The sequence below is a fragment of the Cavia porcellus genome, unplaced genomic scaffold (assembly GCF_034190915.1).
Source record: "Cavia porcellus strain 051 isolate PalLab524CR breed Dunkin Hartley unplaced genomic scaffold, mCavPor4.1 scaffold_6, whole genome shotgun sequence".
In the NCBI taxonomy this organism is placed as follows: Eukaryota; Metazoa; Chordata; class Mammalia; order Rodentia; family Caviidae; genus Cavia; species Cavia porcellus.
Genome location: NW_026947489.1, coordinates 55,658,682 through 55,677,878, shown reverse-complemented (window position 1 = coordinate 55,677,878; position 19,197 = coordinate 55,658,682). Strand labels below are relative to the sequence as shown.

Here is a 19,197-nt window from a genome sequence, read left to right as displayed (position 1 = left end):
CATAGATGGCTTTTGTCAGATTGAGATAGAGACCATCTATTCCAATTTTCTGTAGGCTTTCTCTTTTTTATCATGAATGGGTGCTGGACTTTGTCAAAAGCTTTTTCTGCATTTATTGAGATAATCATATGATTTTTGTCCTTGGCTCTGTTAATATGATGTATTACATTTATGGATTCATGTATGTTGAACCATTCCTGCATTCCTGGGATTCATCCCACTTGATCATGGTATACAATCTTAACTATTCGTTGCAATCTGTTAGTATCTTACTGAGGATTTTTGCATCAGTGTTCATTAGGGAGATTGACCTGTAATTCTGTTTCTTATTTGGTTCCTTCTCTGGTTTTGGAATCAATAATGCTTGCTTCCAGGAATGCATTTGGGAATATTATTTCTCTTTCAATTTCACTGAAGAGTTTGAGAAGCAGTGGTGTTAGGTCTTCACTAAATTTCTTGTAGAAGTCAGCAGTGACTCTGTCAAGACCTGGGCTTTTCTTTGGTGATAGGTTTTAAATTACATCATTAGTTTCATTTATTAATATTGGGTTATTTAGGATTTTTATCTTGATTCAACTTTGATAATTCATATGTATCTAGGAATCTGTCCATTTCTTCTGTTTTCTATTTTAGTAGAATGTACATTTTCAAAGTAAGTATAGATGATTTTACATCTACAGGGATTTCTGGATTTCTATAGGGTCTCTTGTAATTTCATCCTTTTCATTCTTGATAGCATAGATTTGAGTCTTTACTTTTTTTGATAAAGCTGGCCAAGGGTTTGTCAGTTTTATTGAATCTTTCAAAGAACCAACTCTTCGATTCATTGATCGTTTGTATTGTTTTTTTTTAGTCCCCAGTGTGTTAATTTCTGCTCTGATCTTTATAATTTCCTTCCTTGTACGAGCTTTTGGTTTAGCCTGCTCTTCTTTTTCTAGAATTTTAAGGTTCAACATAAAGTTGTTTATATGTGCTTACTCTGTTTTCCTGACTTGGGTATTTACTGCTATAAATTTCCCTCTTAAGACTGCTTTCATTGTGTCTCACAAGTTCTGTTACGTTGTATTTTCATTATCATTCAACTGTAAAAATTGTCTAATTTCTGCTTTGTCTGTGACCCATTGATTATTCAGTAGGGTGCTATTTAATTTTCATGTGTTGATAAAGTTTTTGTGGTTTCCTTTGGCATGAGTTCCAGTTTCATCGCACTGTGGTCTGATAGTATGCATGGGATAATTTCAGTTTCTTTATATTTACTTAAGCATGTTCTATGAGCCACTATATGGTCTATTTTGAAGAGTGTGCCATGTGCAACTGAGAAGAATGTATATTCTGAATTTGTGAGGTGGAATACTGTAGACGTCTATGAAGTACATTTGCTCAAAAGTTTTAGTTCTAATATTTCATTATTGGTTTTTTGTTCAGTTGATCTTTTTGTGACAGTGAGGTATTGAGGTCTCCCAATAAAATTGTGTTAAGGCTTATTTGATTTTTCATGTGCATTAATAATTGTTTTATATAACTAGGTACACTAATATTTGTTGCATATATATTTATGATTATTATCTCTTAGATTGTTCCCTTTTACCAGTATGTAGTGACCTTCTTTATCTCTCTTAATCAGTCTTGGATTGAAATTTACTTTATCTGCAAATAGAATAGCATTCCTTGCTTTTTTCTGAATTCCTGTTGCATGGAATATTGTTTTCCATCCTTTAACTTTCAGTGTATGAATTTCTTTTTGGATTAAATGTGTTTCTTGTGTACAGCATATTGTTGGATCTTGCTTCTTGATCCATTCTGCCAGTCAGTGTCTTTTGAATGGTGACTTGAGACCATTAACATTCATAGTTAAAACTGGGCTGTAGTGATTTATTCTTGTCATGTTATTTTTCTATTATTGCGCCCTCCTCCCCAGCCCTTTTTTTTTTTTTCCCCATTCCTCTAATTGTTTCCCTTTCCTGGTGGATTTCTTCTGTGGAATTCATGGAGTTGTAGTCTTTAGTGTCTCTTTCTAGAATGTCCTTCAGAATATGTTGGAATGCTGGTTTGGTGGTCATAAATTTCCTCAGATGTTCTTTGTCATGGAAGTGTCTTATTTCTTCCTCAATTTTGAAATATAGTTTTGTGTGATACGTCAATTTGGGTTGAAAGTTGTTTTCCTTTATAACTTGGAGTACTTCATTCCAAGCTTTCCTTGACTTGAGCGTTTATGCTGAGAAGTCAGCTATAATTCTGATAGGCTTTCCTTGATAAGTGATTTATTTTCCCCAACAGCTTTTAAAATTCTATTCTTGTGTTGAATTTCTGAAATCTTGACTATGATTTGCCTGGGTGTAGTGTTTTTTGATTATTACTAATTGGAGTTCTATATGCCTTACTTATTTGTATGTCAAATTCTGTTTTTCTCTACCAGGAAAGTTTCCTGTCATGATGTCTGTGAAGATGTTTCTAATGTCATTTTTGGTATCTCGTGATTGTTCATTGACTCCAGTTCATCTTAACTTATTCTTCTTGGTCTCACCTAGCAGCTGTTGGGTTGATAGAAATCTTTCTTTTCCTGATCACTGACTGCAAGACTGTCTTTAATATCTGAGATCTTGTCCTCATGTTGGCCTAATCTGCTTCGAATACTTGCAGTGGAGTTTTTATTCTCCTGGATATCTGCTTGAATTTGTTTTATGGATTCCATTTGTTTCCTATATTGTGCTTCCATAATTTGCTTAAGCTTGTCTGTTTTTGTTCTAACATCACTAAACGAGGTATGTATTTTGGTAATCTTTGTAGTTATTGGAGAGATTATTTCTGATTTCGTTTTTACCAGAGACTCATTCATTTGCTTTGTTACCACTTCAGAGAGCCCTTGTGGGGGCTTTGGGATTTTCCAGCCTCACTGCCCGCTGGGTTTGCCTTTGGTGAACTGGGTGTCTGAGACTGTGTCTTGTTTAAGTGTCTTTTCATATCTTCTCAATGGAATGCAGTTATATACAATATATAAGACTATAATATATCAATTCTGTTCTCAAGGGTTAAGATTCAAAATGGATTAAGGAGAAAACAGAGAAGCGGGAAAAGTGAAAGAGATTACAAGTAGGTAGGACGACAAAGATTGGTCCCACCAACTTGGGGAACTGATGCAGAAAACTGAGGGAGAAGACCTAGGAGGGATAAATGGTAGAACAGAACAAAACCACACCCACAAGGAGGTTAGGAACCACACTTACACTCAAAAAATAAAAAACAAACGAGTAAAACAAGGAAAGAAGAAAAGAAAAACAAATAGTCCACTTTCAGGATTGTCTCTGGGTTCACTAGCAGACAACCTGTGGAGACAGCATCCCAAATCGTGCCACTGTGTCCCTGCAAGCCAGGAGTTGTTTTATGGCACTGTAGCAAACAACCTTAGGAGGCCTGTCCCTAGATCAGAGGCATTGGGCTCGTCGCAGTCCAAGCAGTTTGCAGTGGTCTGCGCCCAGGGTAAGGTGCTGGAGAAAGCTGGCAACAGTTCTGGTTCTGGGCTTACCCAGCCAACTTCAAAATGGCTCCTTGCCAATCTCTCCCTCCTGTGGGAGGACTGAGTCCTCTGCACTCACCGCCAGTCAGCATGGTGCTCCATGTCTTCCGCTCTCCTCTACCTCCGAGTCTTTCTGCAGAGGCCTCTGGGGCTGCCAGCCGCCACTGTCACCATGAACGCGCATCCCAGGTTCCAGCAGTTCCCCTCATGCAGTCAGCCTGGCTCCTGGTGAAGGCTCACCACCTACCGCCTTCTTCGTTGAAGGTTTTCTGTTTACTCTCTGTGAGCTTCAGTTTAGATTTCAGACTTTTCCTGGGTCCAAGGGACCCACTTCCTTCTTGTTTTCCTCACGATGGTATATTCCTGCATCTAGATGATGTCTCCCAAAGAGGCTGTTTTCTCTGCTCAATAGTTTTTTATTTTTGCTTTTTAACTTTTTAAATTCTTTATGGGTATCAGGAATCAAACTCATGACCTCGCTGAACTGTGTCCCTGGCAGTGTTTTAAAAAGCAGTTGTCTTTTTCGCTTTGTAGTGCTGGGGATTGAAGGTAGGCCCTGTGCCCTAGGAAGAGCTCTACACTGAGCGCCACCCAGCCCTTTTTGAGGCAGGAACTCACTGAATTGTCCAGGTTGGCCTTGATTCTCCTGCCTCACTGCACCTGGCAGGTTGTCCTTCTTGCTGTTGCGTAAAAATCTGTTTTTAATACTCTTTCTGGAATGTGCATTAATGATAATTGTAGAAATTTTACTGTCTGAAATGCCTAGAATTTTTTTTTTCATTTTTATTGGTAGCAGGGATTGAACTCACGACTGCCTGCTTGCAAGGCAGGCGCTTACGCTGCTGAGCTAAATCCCCAGCCCCAATGCCTAGAATTTCAAAGAAGTTATTCCAGAGTTTGTGACCATGGCTGACATTTTAACACTTTGAAATATATCATGGCTGACAGTTCAGGTGTGCTTGAGTTCGTATTTTACCTGCGTGACTTAACTGCCCTCAAACACCAGTGTTCCTCATGTGCACAATGGGCTGTTTCTAATAGCTGGCCATTTTCATGTGGATAAAAAGGTAACATCCAAGTCTTGTGACATGCTCAGGGTACTTCAGGTGTAGAAGTATTTATGGTCAGCTGCTGTCACTTCGGGTGCTGCTCTTTACAATCTTCCTATGTGCTGCTGCTGCTGCTGCTATTTTGTGCTGGGATTGAGCCAAGGCCTTGTGCATGCAAGGCAAGAACATCACCACTGAGCCACATCCCAGCCCACATGCTCTAATATGGACATGGATTATTTTGCTAAGTTCTTCTTTTTGTAAAAGTCCAATATCTTGTGATATACACAAAAGAATTGATATAATATTCTATTCAACGAGAATTTATTCTAACCAAGTTCTGTAGAAGTGATTGTGATCAGTACTTTGTACTGATCAAAGATCATTTATTTATCACATGACAACAGGTTTTAAGGAAATGTCAGGGGTAGATGCCAATGATAGTGACACAAAGACAATAGGAGTGATAATGGGTTACTCTTTTTCTTCATATAGTGACAAGAGTGCTAAGGGAGACACACTCAGGCAAATTTTTGTCTTTATTCCTCTTTTCTGATTTTAAAGTCACCACTGGAAATATGTGATGGTCAGTTCGTTTCAGCTCTGTAGTCCTCTGCTCCTAAGTTCTGTACTGAGGTAGCAACTTGGTGAAAGTGTGCAAGATTCTAAGGGGCTAGTCAGTATATGTGAGCTGTTTTCTAGAACTGCCAATTTGATCTCATTTGGTATAACTGGTATTGTGTACCTTCACCTTTGCTTGAAAATTTGACACAGTTCTTAACAAAAATTTGTATTTGTCTATGTTCTCTCTCTTTTTTTTTTTTACCATTTAAGATATCATGCCTTCATTTCTCTTCTAATGGTTTTTCCAATTCAGCCATGTTTTCCCCCTAGTTCTGGGGATTGAATCCAGGCCTTTGTGCAGAGTAGGCGAGTACTCTACCACTGAGCTGCTCCCCACCATAACTGGAAAGGTTATATAATTCCCTATATGTAGTTTGAAGTATATTCTGATGGTACTTCATTTTGAATACTAAGATGCCCGTTTGGAAGAATTATGTTTGATCCTCTGGAAGTCTTAACACAGCTTAAGACATTTCTAGAAGAGGAAATTCTTTGCACAGGTATTTCCCTGGAGAATTAGTTTCAGATTCTGAGAGAAATCTAGGCATGAGGATAGTTCCCTTTCTAGTGTTAGCTAATTGAAATATGAAATCAAAAGTGACACATTCTAATTATTTAAAACATCTCTTGGTGATTAGCGTATTTTTCCCTTTTCAGCTTGGCTTGTCCATGTTTTAGGCTGTGTAGTGTGATTCATAGTGAGCGCTGTATTCTGATTCTGATGGAGGCATCTTCCAGCTCAGGGCCAGCTGCGGTTCCTCCAGCTCTTCTGCGATTGAGATTGTGTGTACCTCTGTACCTGCAGACTCCTTGGGGCGGGGCAGGGCGGGGTGGGGCAGGGCAGGCCAGGCCACTCTGTAAATTCAAACTGAGCCAGTGAAGCGTGTTGCAATTAAGACCTTTACCCACACTCATGCCTAGCTCTTGTCAGTGAAGGCTTAACTCTTACCTTGGGCTGAAGTCGTTCCTTGCTCTTGAGACGACTGTAACCTCCCTGTGCTCAGGTTTTGTGTTTCACGTGTTCAGCTGGTCAGAATGTAGTTCAGTGCCAAATCAGACAGATGGTGTAATGGTTGTTCTGAAAGAAATTTACTCGTGTGCTTTGAAGTAGCTTTAAATTTCGACTTAGGTCAAAACTTAACTTTGGGGCTGGGGTTGTAGTTGAGGGACAGTATGTAGCCTACATACATGAAACCCTGGGTTTGTTGCCCGGGGCTAGAAAAATAAGGAAGTAAAGAGATTGTCTTGGTCTTTTTTCTTTCTTCCCTCACCAGTTTGCCTTCATATACTCAAGTTTCATGAAATTTAACCTTGGCTTTTTTTTTTTTTTTTGTATCAGGGATTGAACTTATGACCTTGCACTTGCCAGGCAGGTGCTTATGCTGCTGAGCTAAATCCCCAGCCCTTAACCTACACTTTTTATAGATATTTTACAAATGCTTTAATTTGTGAATATGTCGCTTGTTTTAAATCTAAATGAATTTCCAGCTTGTGTAATTGTGGTAGGCTGTTTCAAGGCATTTGCATTGGTGTGAGGAGCAACATACTTGGTCAGTATTGTCCAAGGTTTGTACTGTGCTGTGCTCATACTGCTTCCATTACCTGTGACCACTGTTGAGTCTTTCCATACACTAGTTGGGAATTTTAAGTTTCAGACACTTTTATCTTTCTAAAACCTGTTACCTCACCATTTTAGGTGGGTATTGGGGATCGAACTTGGACGACCTTGCTGAGCTAAATCTGCAGCTCTGTCTGATCATTGGATTTCCCTGGAGAAGGGCTTGGGGCCTCACTAGATTCTTGACTTGTATATGATTCAGAAGGATTGAATGTTAGTAATCTGGAGCTGACCTTTTTACCTTCAGCATTGAGTTTTCCCTATGGAACTAATTACTGATCTTTGGAAGTCAAGGAATTGTAGATTCCAGAAATCTCTTGACAGAGCATGAAATCAGACCTCTGTTAAAATACGAGCTATGTGGAGGATTTGGATTAACTTACACAAATATTGATAGTCATAGTTTAGGCAGACTTAGTTTAGGCACACTTGTAAAGAGGAAGTGAGTATTCCAGAGCAACAGTGTCTTTCTTGCTTAGGAGTTGGAGAGATGGCAAGTACCCTGCAATATTTTAGTAAGAGCTTGGGTAAAAGTTGTGTAAAGTACCATAAACTGCTTATTAGCAAGATTAGAATCTATTAATTGACTTCTCAGTGGAGCTGGGAAAGTAAAGAAAGCTTCTTTTGTATAGTTGTATTCAGATAGCTTGTGTTTATTTTGCAGCTTTTCATGCAACACCCAATACATACAAACGGAAAAACACAGAAACAGCTCTGGACAATAAGCCTTGTGGACCACAGTGTTACCAGCACCTGGTGAGACCTAGTGCTTCCTTATTGTGGAGGGGTCTGGAGAAGTCTTAATGGTGAACTTTGGAGGTGACGAAGGCAGCGTTAACGTTGTCTGTACCCATACCTGTACTGGCCAGATGACAGGCAGCTTTCATGCCCATGTTTCTTCCGTAGCTCACATACGGCACAGTTTAGCCCTCACTGATCTCGTAGTTCTTTTTGTCTGTGCTGTCTCTGCAGCAGTGTCTCAAGGTCTTTAGGATCAAGGACTCTGATCCCTTCCGCAGAGCTATGGGAGTGTGAGGCAGTCTGCCCTTGTAAACAGCAATAATCTTATGTAGTTGTAATTCCTAGCTGTCCTCATAGCTGGTTCCTGAAGGGAGTGTTAGACACACCTCTGTAGTTTGAGCTGTACTGTAGAGATCTCACAGATTTCTTTAAAGTGATGGAGAACAGGTAAGGGCTTAGGAAAATAGGTAGAAAAGTTGTTTTTACGGGTACTCTCTTATTTTTACCATTTCCCCTCTTTGAACCAAGCCACTCCTACCTAGGAACTAAATGGGTATATATTGCCTGTTGGATTTTGGACAGAAGATTCATTGAATGGCACCTGCAGAAGGTATCCTATTTTTAAGCAATTTGGTTTTTATAGAATGAAGTATAAGACTGTTGGCTGCTCTCAAACTTCTCCCTTCTATTTCCACTAAAAATGGAATCCTTGAGCACTACTTTATAATACGCTTTACAAGGCAGAAATTTGCCTCGTCTAAAATGTTTCTGTGGTCTCTCTGTACACCATCCTCTCAAACGTTGTTTTGTATTTTCTGAGACTGGATGATTGTCCAGACTGCAAATGTAACCCTTGTTCCTGAAGTTCCTTTCATGTATTCCTGTGTCTATGCATCCTTCACAGGAAAAAGTTACCTGGTATTTTAATAGTGGGACAGGAAGTGACCAAGCTATGCATGTTTGTGTGTTTTGTGTTCTTACATACTTTAACTATTACTGTAGAGAGATACTCATTATTTTGAACCTTGAAATTGGAAGTCTGATAATGCACATTAGCTGTATGGTGGTTTGTATAAAGATTCACTTTTAAATAGACTGAGTGAGTATATATGTATGTGTGTGTGGAGAGAGAACTATAATACGTGGTTTATTGTTACTATAATTCAATTATTTATCAAATTCCTATACAACTGTATTGCCTCATTTTGTACTACTCTTGTGATATATTGAACCCATAATAATTCTTTCTGAAATTTTCAAACAATCAAAAGCAGATCAGAAGTATTTTTAGATATGCAGTGTCTTTTTATTTTCTCCCACTACAGTGAGTTTTAGAACTTTACCCTGATTTCTTGTTTTTCATTTCATAGGAGGGAGCGAAGGAGTTTGCTGCTGCCCTCACTGCAGAGCGGATAAAGACCCCGCCCAAGCGCCCTGGGGGCCGCAGGCGAGGCCGGCTCCCCAACAACAGCAGCAGGCCCAGCACCCCCACCATCAACGTGCTGGAGTCCAAGGACACCGACAGTGACAGAGAAGCAGGGACTGAAACTGGGGGAGAGAACAACGATAAAGAAGAGGAGGAGAAAAAGGATGAAACTTCAAGCTCCTCTGGTCAGGCACACCTGGGATCTGCGCTTTTGCTTTTGTTTCGAAAGTTTCTTGTGAGGTGCAGGGATGTAGAATGCATTGACTGATTTTTTGTAGTTAGTTACTTTTCAGTGTAATAAGCAGATTGAGTCGTTACTTCTCTGCTGGGCTGTGGATCCAGTTCATTCTGCGTTCTGGTGCTTTTCCTTTCATCTTTCTCAGACAGGGCATCATGAAATTCACACTGCTTCAATATTCTTGGTATCCTCTGCATAGCTTTGGTTAGGGAGAAAACAAGAACTACAGCTGAGCTGGAAAACTGCTTGGCTTTAGTTTCTTTGTCACTAAGAATTTCATCAAGAATAATAATAATAATAGCATGGCCCTGTTTATGTTTATTTTAGACATTTGGGTTAAAGAATGCATAATTTTGTATTTTCATGGTGGCATGACTTACTGATACTGTGTTTAGCCTTAAATATGACTAACATCCTTCTTTTTTCCTTAAGCACACCCTGAGCTTTATTTTGTAATAAACAAGTGCTTACATTTGGTTTTGTAGAGGCAAATTCTCGGTGTCAAACCCCAATAAAGATGAAGCCAAATATTGAACCTCCTGAGAATGTGGAGTGGAGCGGTGCTGAAGCCTCCATGTTTAGAGTCCTCATCGGCACTTACTACGATAATTTTTGTGCTATTGCCAGGTTGATTGGGACCAAAACATGTAGACAGGTAAGCATATCTGATATGAATACTGTAACAGCATCAAATATACAGATATATACTCACTTTCCAAACATCAGGAAAGTTCTGGTTGTTAGTAGGTTTCTGTTCTTCTGAAAAGAATTACCCTCCTGAGTAAAACTTCTTAAGTTGGGGTGCAGAAATCACTCACTTCAGATATTTAAGACTAGGTATAGCAGATTCGGAAAGCTCGTGAGCATGTAGACTCGGAATCAGTACCCTTGACCAGAATATGACAGTGGGCAGTGATTTTTACCGCACCCCAGCACCCAGCGTTGAGGGGACAGAGACACTGGCGTGTGGTGTTTGGGTGTGGGGTGGCCCCTTGAAGTCAGGCTGTCCTTGTGATGCTGCCTCTGCCTCTTGGCAGGTGTATGAGTTCAGAGTTAAAGAATCTAGCATCATCGCACCTGTGCCTGCTGAGGACGTGGACACTCCTCCGAGAAAGAAGAAGAGGAAACACCGGTAAGCTGGCCGTGGAGCTTCCCTAGAAGCTGCAGGGGGTCCCTTTCTAGGGTGTGCACTCTGCCACTCGGCTTGTTCAGAACAGCTCTTCATTTAAGCAGCCACATGGCTGTGGCATCTCGTTGCTCCTGGCAATTGTAGTATTTCTCAATAGAAATATAGCAGCTTCAGTACATGTGGCACATTAAGTCACTGAAACTACTGTTACTGTACTGCATTTCGGTTGAGCAGCGTATGTACTTAGTAGCCTCTGCAGTGAAGGCTCTGGACAGCTCTGGCGTCTGCTGTGAGCAGCTGTGTCCTACTGAGAGCCCTGGGTGTGTCTATGCAGCATCCTTTAGACTGGGAGCCCAAGTTCTCTAGGTGTGTGCCACATGCAGAACATGTGCCCAGAGAGCTGTCCTCCTCCACACCTGCGTGTGACCTTCCGCAGGGCTTATGGCATAGTGACGAGCAGAGTGAGTTTTGAACGCCAGCTGGATTTATTTTAGACAATGGAAGGCCAGGAAAATAATGAGGGACTCCCTTTGCCCCAGCCTACTTTTTTGAAATGAGAAGCAGATATATGTGGGTGAGGAGAACAATTTGATTATGCTTCCAAAGTTATACAGGCTCATATTATACTTTGTCATTGTCTTTGATAACCACTTAGAACAGTTTTCCTCAGGGTTTCAGATAAGTTTTGGTTGAGCTATTTCTGACCTTGTAGTTCAATTGAATGTAAGTTTTGGTTGAGCTATTTCTGACCTTGTAGTTCAATTGAATGGTTAGAGATGGTGCCTGTGTCCTCGAAGTTCAGCTCAGAATTTGTCATAGGCAGGTGTGCCTGCTGCCATGTGAGGCCTGGGGCTCCTGGGTTCCCACAGGGACCATCCCGGCCGGTGAGCTGGCAGGTGTGTGGGCAATGGTGAGAGCCGCACAGTGAGATGCTGCTCTGCTTGGGCCCAGATGCAGCCCCACGTGGCTTGTTGCTTGTGACTGTACTCCCAACTTCACACTGAAATTTGTGTTTTATTTTCTCTGTTTTTGCAGGTTATGGGCTGCACACTGCAGAAAGATACAACTGAAAAAGGGTTAGCATTGTCCATTCAACTTCATTTGTAGCTTCAAAGTGTCTTTGTTCTCATTTGTTTTAGGACAGTAACTCTATAGAGTTTGGGTTATTCTTTAATGGCCTTCTGTACATCGCACCAGTTTTAATGAAGATACGGGATGATGAACCTCTAGTCAGTTTGCTTTCAGGAGGTGGAAGCTGACTGCGTGGAGCAGACAGCAGCAGGAGAGGAAGAAGGTTTTGGGAATGGGGCTGAGCTTTGAGGCTGAGCTCTCTAGCACTGGGGGTGGGAGGCGATACCTGCTGTCATTCGTGACAGGCCTGTGTGGAGCGGGAAGCACAGGAAGGGATGCTCTGCCAGCGGCGGGGAGGAATCCTCTTGTTTGATGTGATGATCGTCTCTTGTCTGCCTGCATTCATTGGCTGTGCACTGTTCTCTTTACTCAGACGGCTCCTCCAACCATGTTTACAACTATCAACCCTGTGACCATCCACGGCAGCCTTGTGACAGTTCATGCCCTTGTGTGATAGCACAAAATTTTTGTGAAAAGTTTTGTCAATGTAGTTCAGAGTGTAAGTATTTGTTGCTTTTGCATGAACTGAATAGGTCTCTGTAAAATAATGACTTAACCGCAAAAGCAAAGAAATGAGCACACTCCCTCTGGTTATTCTAGGAAATAAAATGCATTTATTCCGTAAGGATTTCTTGAGCCCATAGCTAACATGATGCCTTTGTCCAGTTGATCTCCTGGGTGATTATGCGTGCAGTTAGGCAGAACCTGTAATAAAGGACTTTTCAGTTTATTCAAATGGGATCATCGTGTTAGAGGTGGCAGAGAATAGGAGGGGACCGTAGAAATAGTTACCACCTGTTTCGGGACACTGGGAGCAGCTGACCTGTCAAGGACAGTGGTGTCAGCTGTGGGGGCTTTTTCCACTGTGCAGCAAGGCTGAAATGAAGCTCAGAGTGAGGCAGGGTCCAAGAGGAAGGGCTTTGGGAATGGTGAAGGGCCGCGGGTGCAAAGGGTTAGACCCATGTCCTCCTTGCACACCTGTAAGTCCTGGATGCCACTTAGCAAATAAAAAGCAGAAAGCAGGTGTGCAGTTTTGAGCCTTTAGTGCTTCATTTGTCTCCTGGGGTAGGAGGGTGCTTGTGGGTCAGCCAGGCATGAGCTGTGTGTGACAATGACGAGTGATGACAGTGACCATTTCTCTGAAGGTCAGAACCGCTTTCCTGGATGCCGTTGCAAAGCACAGTGCAACACCAAGCAGTGCCCATGCTACCTAGCTGTCCGCGAGTGTGACCCAGATCTCTGCCTGACCTGTGGAGCTGCAGACCACTGGGACAGCAAGAACGTGTCCTGCAAGAACTGCAGCATCCAGAGGGGCTCCAAAAAGGTGAGCAGCACCCCACCAGGAACACAGTTTGCCTGGCCTTTTCCTGTCAGCATTGCCTTGAGATGGTGCAGCTGGTGAGCAAGCGGTGAGTTTTTGTTTGGAGGTTGTGAAAGAAGCTGCTGTTAATGAGGTATAAAGATTCTTTGCTAAAGCTGTGATTTGAGCCAGGCACTGTGGCACATTCTAATCTCAACTGCTTGGGGGGCTGAGGCCAGTCTGGGCAACTTAGGGAGACTTCGTCTCAAAAGAAAAAAACTAAAATAGAAAGCACACGGTCAGAGGTTTTTAATTTAGCTAACAGAGCTCCCTAATGCTAGTAAGCGCAATTTCTATCAGAATGTAGACTCAGTCTCATCAAACAGTAATTATTTAGGCCCCTTTTGATATATAGGAAGAAATGAAATTTCCCATGGCAAATTAAACAGCTCGGTCAGGAATTAGTATTTGACACATGGGAACTATGTGAGTAATTTTAAATGTGGACATCAGGGAATACTAAGCCAAACTTTCAGTAGCAGTTATGACTTGGGGATTCAGTGTTTTTAGTGTAGATGGCAGGTACTTCATTAGCATCACCAGGCCTTTAGTGCTAACCACTGGCACTGACTAGTATTTCATACAGAGCAGGTGCTGCCGTGATGCCCTGTGTACTAATCCATTAATCCTTGTAACCCCGGAGTTAGGAGTGATGCTAGCTCTGTTCTAGATAAGGAAACCCAAGGTACAAGACACGGCAGTGAAGGAGCAGGAAGTGAGACTGGGCGGTCCAGTCCCACATCATGGGGTGGGGAAGGGGAACGGCACTTCAAGGTGTGACCAAGTGCCCCGCTGCCCGAGATCTTGCCCTAGCAAAACACCCAACTTCTGTGCCTGTGAGCCTGTGTCTGTGCTCAGGAGAGCTGCCCTGGGACCAACCAGCTCACATGTGGCCTCTTTAATCTAGGTGGCTGTGTACCCTACAGGCCACAGATCATGATGATGCAAGTGTGTCTGTGGCGCATACGCTCAGACCAGAAACTCCATGATTCCCCTCACCTCATGCTTGGAGTTAGCCTGCTCAGAAAGTGGGTGATACTGCTTGTTTGTGCCAATATATGTTCTATAAGTCTTTTTTTTTTTGGTACTGGGGATCAAATTCATGACTTCACGCTTACCAGGCAAGTGCTTGAGCCACTGACTAAATCCCCAGCCCAGTCTCTTCCACTTATCTAACTCTCAATAGACAGGATTTTATGTGGATACTTTTTGCCAACTGAGTGTCATTTGGGAGATTTCTCCATGGACGTCAGGCTGGAACCAGGTAGATAAACTGGATGCTCTGTGATTAGAGGAGTGTATGGGTACTGACCCTGGGGGGGTGATCTGCTGGTGAAACAGACAGCCCAATCTTTTTGCCCTGTTTGGAGCCAGGGTCTTGCTAAGATGCCCAGAAAGGACTTCAGTGTGGAATCCTCTTGCCTCAGCCTCCTGAACACTGGAATAACAAGTGTGTGCTACCCTACACAGGCTCACAGGAAGAGTTGGAGTAGAAGACCTAAGGAGCTATGATGAAAAGTTAGTGTTTTGGAATGAATCCTAGACCAGGTTGGCCCAGTGGTCATCTTGGCATTCTCTGCTCAAAGCAGAAGGGGACTGATGCGGTTAGGGTACCACCTGCCAGCAGCTTCTCATACTCCTGCGGAAGTGCTGGTGAGAAAAAACCCAAAAGAAATGGCAGGGCTCTAGAGGTCTAAAGAGCATCCAGGAGCAGGCGTGTCCTGCAGGAAGCTCTGAGAAGGCGATGGAGGAACTGAGGGGAGTGTGAGAGGAGTTGGAGTGCTTGGCCACCTTGCGGTGGCAGCCTCTAGTGAATGTGAGAAGTCACCTCTCTGTTGTTAGGTACTCTTTTTTTTTTTCCCATTTGCCAGCACATTCAGCAGTTCATTCACACTGCTCTAGAACAGGGCTGAGGGCTACAGCAATCACGTGGGTTTTCAGTCTGTCACCCATCTGTCTGTCTGTGCTGTCCTTTTTTGATTGTGTGATTATGCGTTTTTCTCTAGCATTTATTGCTGGCACCATCGGATGTAGCAGGCTGGGGAATTTTTATCAAAGATCCTGTACAGAAAAATGAATTCATCTCGGAGTACTGTGGAGAGGTGAGGCGTGCTATTCGGTTGTGTTCATGTGGTGCTGCGGACCGCACTGTTTGGGATTGGTTTCCCTGAGCAAGTACGCTGCACAGCCTACTTTAGAGATGAAATCATACGAAGCGGCTTTCGGCTGGGACCTATTCATGTTTGTTGATTTGGTTAGTGCCTGAACTGCTTCAGCCCTGGAGACGAAGGGAGTAAGGCTGGCCCTGTGGCCCATCTGTGGTCTACTGCTTAGTGCCAGGGACTGGGAGAGAGCAAGGTTACTAACAGCTGCATTAGTTAGAAACGCCTGGAGTGAGCCTCTCATGTTTGAAGCTAGTTGGACTTCTGAATCACTGCCTGCAATCAGACACACTTTGGGTGCAAAAATACCCGACTGCAGCACTTCAGAGGTGGCTCTATCTGTGCACTGACAGTGAAGCGCCATCGGCCGCAAAGGCTGGACTGAAGCAACACGCCAACGTGATTTCCTCCTGTGCTTGTCTTTTAGATTATTTCTCAAGATGAAGCGGACCGAAGAGGCAAGGTGTATGATAAATACATGTGCAGCTTTCTGTTCAACTTGAACAATGGTACATTTCGGGCCTGGACAGTGCTGTTGGCTTGGAGCCTTTAGTGGCAGAGGGTTGGAGAGGGCAGTGCGAGGTGGCACAGGTTTGGGAGGGGAGTCCCAGCCACTGCTGGCAGCTGCCCGGATTCTGGCTGTGTGGGGGCATTCTTTGTGTCCCCTGCTTAGACCCCTGTAACCTTGGGGTTGAGTAAGGTAGCTCCTTTTGCCAGCCAGCACCTCTGACCTGACCTGCACGGAGTGTGACGTTGCCCTCAGAAGCTGCTTCCAGGGTCACTGTGGCTCAATGTGAGCCCAGCCTGGCAGAGTGAAGGCAGCTGCTTTCTCAGCTGTTCCTGTGGTGGGATGGCCTGGCAGGGCAGGTGCCAAGTCAGGTTTCTTGTGAGCTTATTCCACAAAAGTGGGAAAGTGCTGTGTGTGTGTTTGGTACAGGCTCACTGCAGTCTAGGCTGGCCTTGAACTTGCAATGCCCCCTACTCCCCTCTGCCTGGTGCTGGGATTATAGCTATGCAGTGCCACAGGCATCTCTGTTCGTGATGTTTGCAGGAGTTAGACTCCTTTTGGCTGTGTTTTGCTTAGCAGTGTATCTCTACCCTGATGAGTAAATAGCATTTGAGATGGGCAATGACCTTGAATTAGCAAGGAATAATTTTTACCTAGAACAGCAGTATTTTGCAAGTAGCATTGTAGAGGACTTGAGCTGGGTGAATCTGCTAAGCTACCCACTAGACTCTGCTTGTTTTCCTTTTTAGATTTTGTGGTGGACGCAACTCGCAAGGGTAACAAAATCCGTTTTGCAAATCACTCAGTAAATCCAAACTGCTATGCAAAAGGTGGGTACTGAGGAGTCAGAATTGTGGCCCAGTGAGAACAGAACTTAGTGCCATGCGGTTGGCGTGTGGCACGGGCAGGGCTGCTCGCTGAGTTTGTGTCTCCCCTTGCAGTCATGATGGTGAACGGCGACCACAGGATCGGCATCTTTGCGAAGAGAGCCATCCAGACCGGTGAAGAGCTGTTCTTCGATTACAGGTTGGTGAAGTGTTTCCTGGGCACCACAGGGTGAGGAGCCGCATGCGGAGGCTCCTGGCCAGCTCTGCCATGGGCTCGGTTTTCCCACCCTCGTAGTATAGCTGCACCAAGTATTGTGTAGTTTTGGAAGATAGTGAAGTCCCATTTCTCGTGCTGTGGATGGTGGCAGGTGACTCTGACACACTGTGCTGTCTTCAGTGTGATTGTGTTACTGCCACACATGTCCCTGTTCTGAACCCTGTACTGTGTCACCGTTGGCGACACTACTGTATCCTTTTTACCGAGGGACCTGAAGGTGTTGGTGCTACTGCACCCGTGTCGTCCTTCTGGGCACTGGGGACCAGGCTTGGCAACTGCTGTGCCACTGACCTGGGCCTCAGCCGAACACATCGGTGAGGATCACTGTGAGGGCTGGGGACAAGGCCAGGGATGGTGTTTAGGTGGACAGGCACCAGGCTGACTCTTTACCTCACCAGGCTCTGGGTAAAGGTGACAGACTAGTTAGTCCCCAACTCAGCAACATTCCGGATGCCAGCTTCCACAGATGAGCTATGAACAAATCTGCCTTCAGACAGTTATCTACACAAATCAGAGACTCACTGTACGCATCTGTTTAAATGTGTCCAGGGGAGGCGCTCTAAAAATTCCTGTGGCTAAGCACAGATCCCAACAGGGACGGTTTTGTAAATTTGGAGAGAGGATCTTGCTAAGTTGCCGAATTCCCCAGGTGGGACTTGAACCTGTGAGTGGAGTGCACAGAGTGGTGTCAGTGCTGATGGTGGTTGCTGGGGTTCGGGTAGGACTGAATGGAACCGACTGGCTCTTCCTCAGGTCGAAGGCTGCCCTCCAGCCCGCTTTCTCGGGGCAGCTGCCTGTGGCGGTTTGCTGCTGTGGCACAAGCAGTGCCTCTGCGAGGTGACAAGCAAATGCATGTCATGTCTTCTACAGCTGGGCAAGAGCAGGGCAGCTGAGCAGGCCCAGGGTGTTCTGGGGGCGGGGCTCATTTATCTCTCCCCCGTGCTTCCAGATACAGCCAGGCCGACGCCCTGAAGTATGTGGGCATCGAGCGAGAGATGGAAATCCCTTGACTCTGCTACCTCCTCCTCCCCTTCCTCCAAACAGCTGCCTTAGCTTCAGGAACCTCGAGTACTGTGGGCAACGTAGGAATGAAGATGCAGTTTGAAATTCTGAATCTGCAAAGTACTGTAACAATAATTTATAGTAACAAGTTTAAAAATCAACTTTTATTGCCTTCTCACCAGCTGCAAAGTGTTTTGTACCAGTGAATTTTTGCAATAATGCAGTATGGTACATTTTTCAACTTTGAATAAAGTATACTTGAACTTCTTATTGAGTCAACTATCACGTTTCTTCTTTTCCTTTTTTTTATTTTGTTTTGGTACCACAAATTGACTCAGGCAGTGCTGTGCCAGGCAGGTGCTGTGCCTCTGGGTTAAGTCTCTAGGCCTATAAATCTTGACGTAGTTAAGGAACACTGCCTGTAGCCACTAGCAGGCACTGTGCTGTGCTCTCTGGACATGTTAACATCCCACAGGTCCGAAGCAGCCACGTGGCATCTGCCTACGTGATGCCAACACTGTTAGTCTGGAGGACACCAAGTGACTGATGCTGTGTGCACTGGGCATATCAGTCTGCTCCCTGCAGGCAAGATGACAGGTGCATCAAGCCCTTTCCATGAACCTGGCTCTGACTCCAGTGTCAGACTCGGTTCTTAGGGAACAGCAGTGTAAAGTAGGTGTTTACACAGAAGGTGACCCAGCTGCAGCTGTGTGGCTTCGTGAAGAAGTGCTTCATGCAGCCCACTGGCTTGGGCCTGGTGGCAATGCTGTGAGCTAAAAGTAGTGAGCCTCATCCAATCTTCCTCTCCCAGTCCCAGGAGATGGGCTGTCTGCAGCCCACCCCCCCATGTCAGCATCCACAGAGTCCATCAGCAGGCAGCGGACCCCAGCACCCATGGGTCTCTAGGGCCACTGCTGTGGGGACCCACACACCAGCAGTCCAGGCTGGTCCACACCACCTCTCTCGCAGTTGGCTGAAGTTTTGATGCAAGCAGACTGTCTGGCTTGTAGCTCCCAGCAGCTTGGCTGCAGGGGAGCTCAGTGCTTCAGTTCAAGTCCCCCTACTGCCTGACAGCAGTGTCGCACCCTGGGTTCCAGTTCTCCCCTTAGCCAAGCAGGCATGCGTCAGCCTTGGCAAGCATGCTGCCACACCAGTGACAGCTCAGGTCCTTTGTCCTGCAATGGCCAAATGGTGCAGGCAGGCCAAGGAGACTTGGCTTGGGTCACCAGGTCCTCTGCTCACATGATGGAGCTTCCACCAGGACACGCATCTGGCCTCCTAGGAAGCGGCTGGTGCCTGCTTGATGCATGGTAGGCTTTCCTCACGCCCTGGAGGAGGGGCTCTTCTCTCCCATCACCAACGCCCCTGAGCACTGTGGATTCCCAAAGGAGAGGCACATGGCCACACCTTGCTCTGGTGGGGGAAGGTACTGCCAGTGGGATCCTCTCCATCTAGGACGTTGTATAATTTGTATGGAAAAACAATCACAGTCACCTGCTTGCTTCTTCGGGTCGTGTGGCTCATTTTTGTTTTGGGCCACACCGTTATCTCCTTGAAATAGATGAACGATGAGTCATTAAGGGAGGAAAGG

General features: G+C 44.6%; 1 protein-coding gene across 8 annotated transcripts in view; it reads left to right on the top strand.

Moving 5' to 3' along the window:
• The window catches only part of Ezh2 (enhancer of zeste 2 polycomb repressive complex 2 subunit), a 67,529-nt gene extending 49,655 nt beyond the window's left edge, over positions 1-17,874 (top strand). For 7 of the 8 annotated variants that reach the window (XM_063250672.1, XM_063250671.1, XM_063250670.1 and 4 more), the window contains 12 exons: positions 7,470-7,561; positions 8,917-9,157; positions 9,696-9,865; positions 10,248-10,342; positions 11,375-11,415; positions 11,844-11,969; positions 12,616-12,794; positions 14,837-14,932; positions 15,420-15,501; positions 16,250-16,330; positions 16,442-16,526; positions 17,554-17,874. In XM_063250672.1, the coding sequence (XP_063106742.1) occupies positions 7,470-7,561; positions 8,917-9,157; positions 9,696-9,865; positions 10,248-10,342; positions 11,375-11,415; positions 11,844-11,969; positions 12,616-12,794; positions 14,837-14,932; positions 15,420-15,501; positions 16,250-16,330; positions 16,442-16,526; positions 17,554-17,614 (1,349 nt within the window). In that variant the 3' untranslated portion in view covers positions 17,615-17,874. The remainder of the gene's footprint in view (positions 1-7,469; positions 7,562-8,916; positions 9,158-9,695; positions 9,866-10,247; positions 10,343-11,374; positions 11,416-11,843; positions 11,970-12,615; positions 12,795-14,836; positions 14,933-15,419; positions 15,502-16,249; positions 16,331-16,441; positions 16,527-17,553) is intronic. The other variant, XM_063250673.1, reaches the window with a different exon arrangement.
• Positions 17,875-19,197: the final 1,323 nt, after the last annotated feature.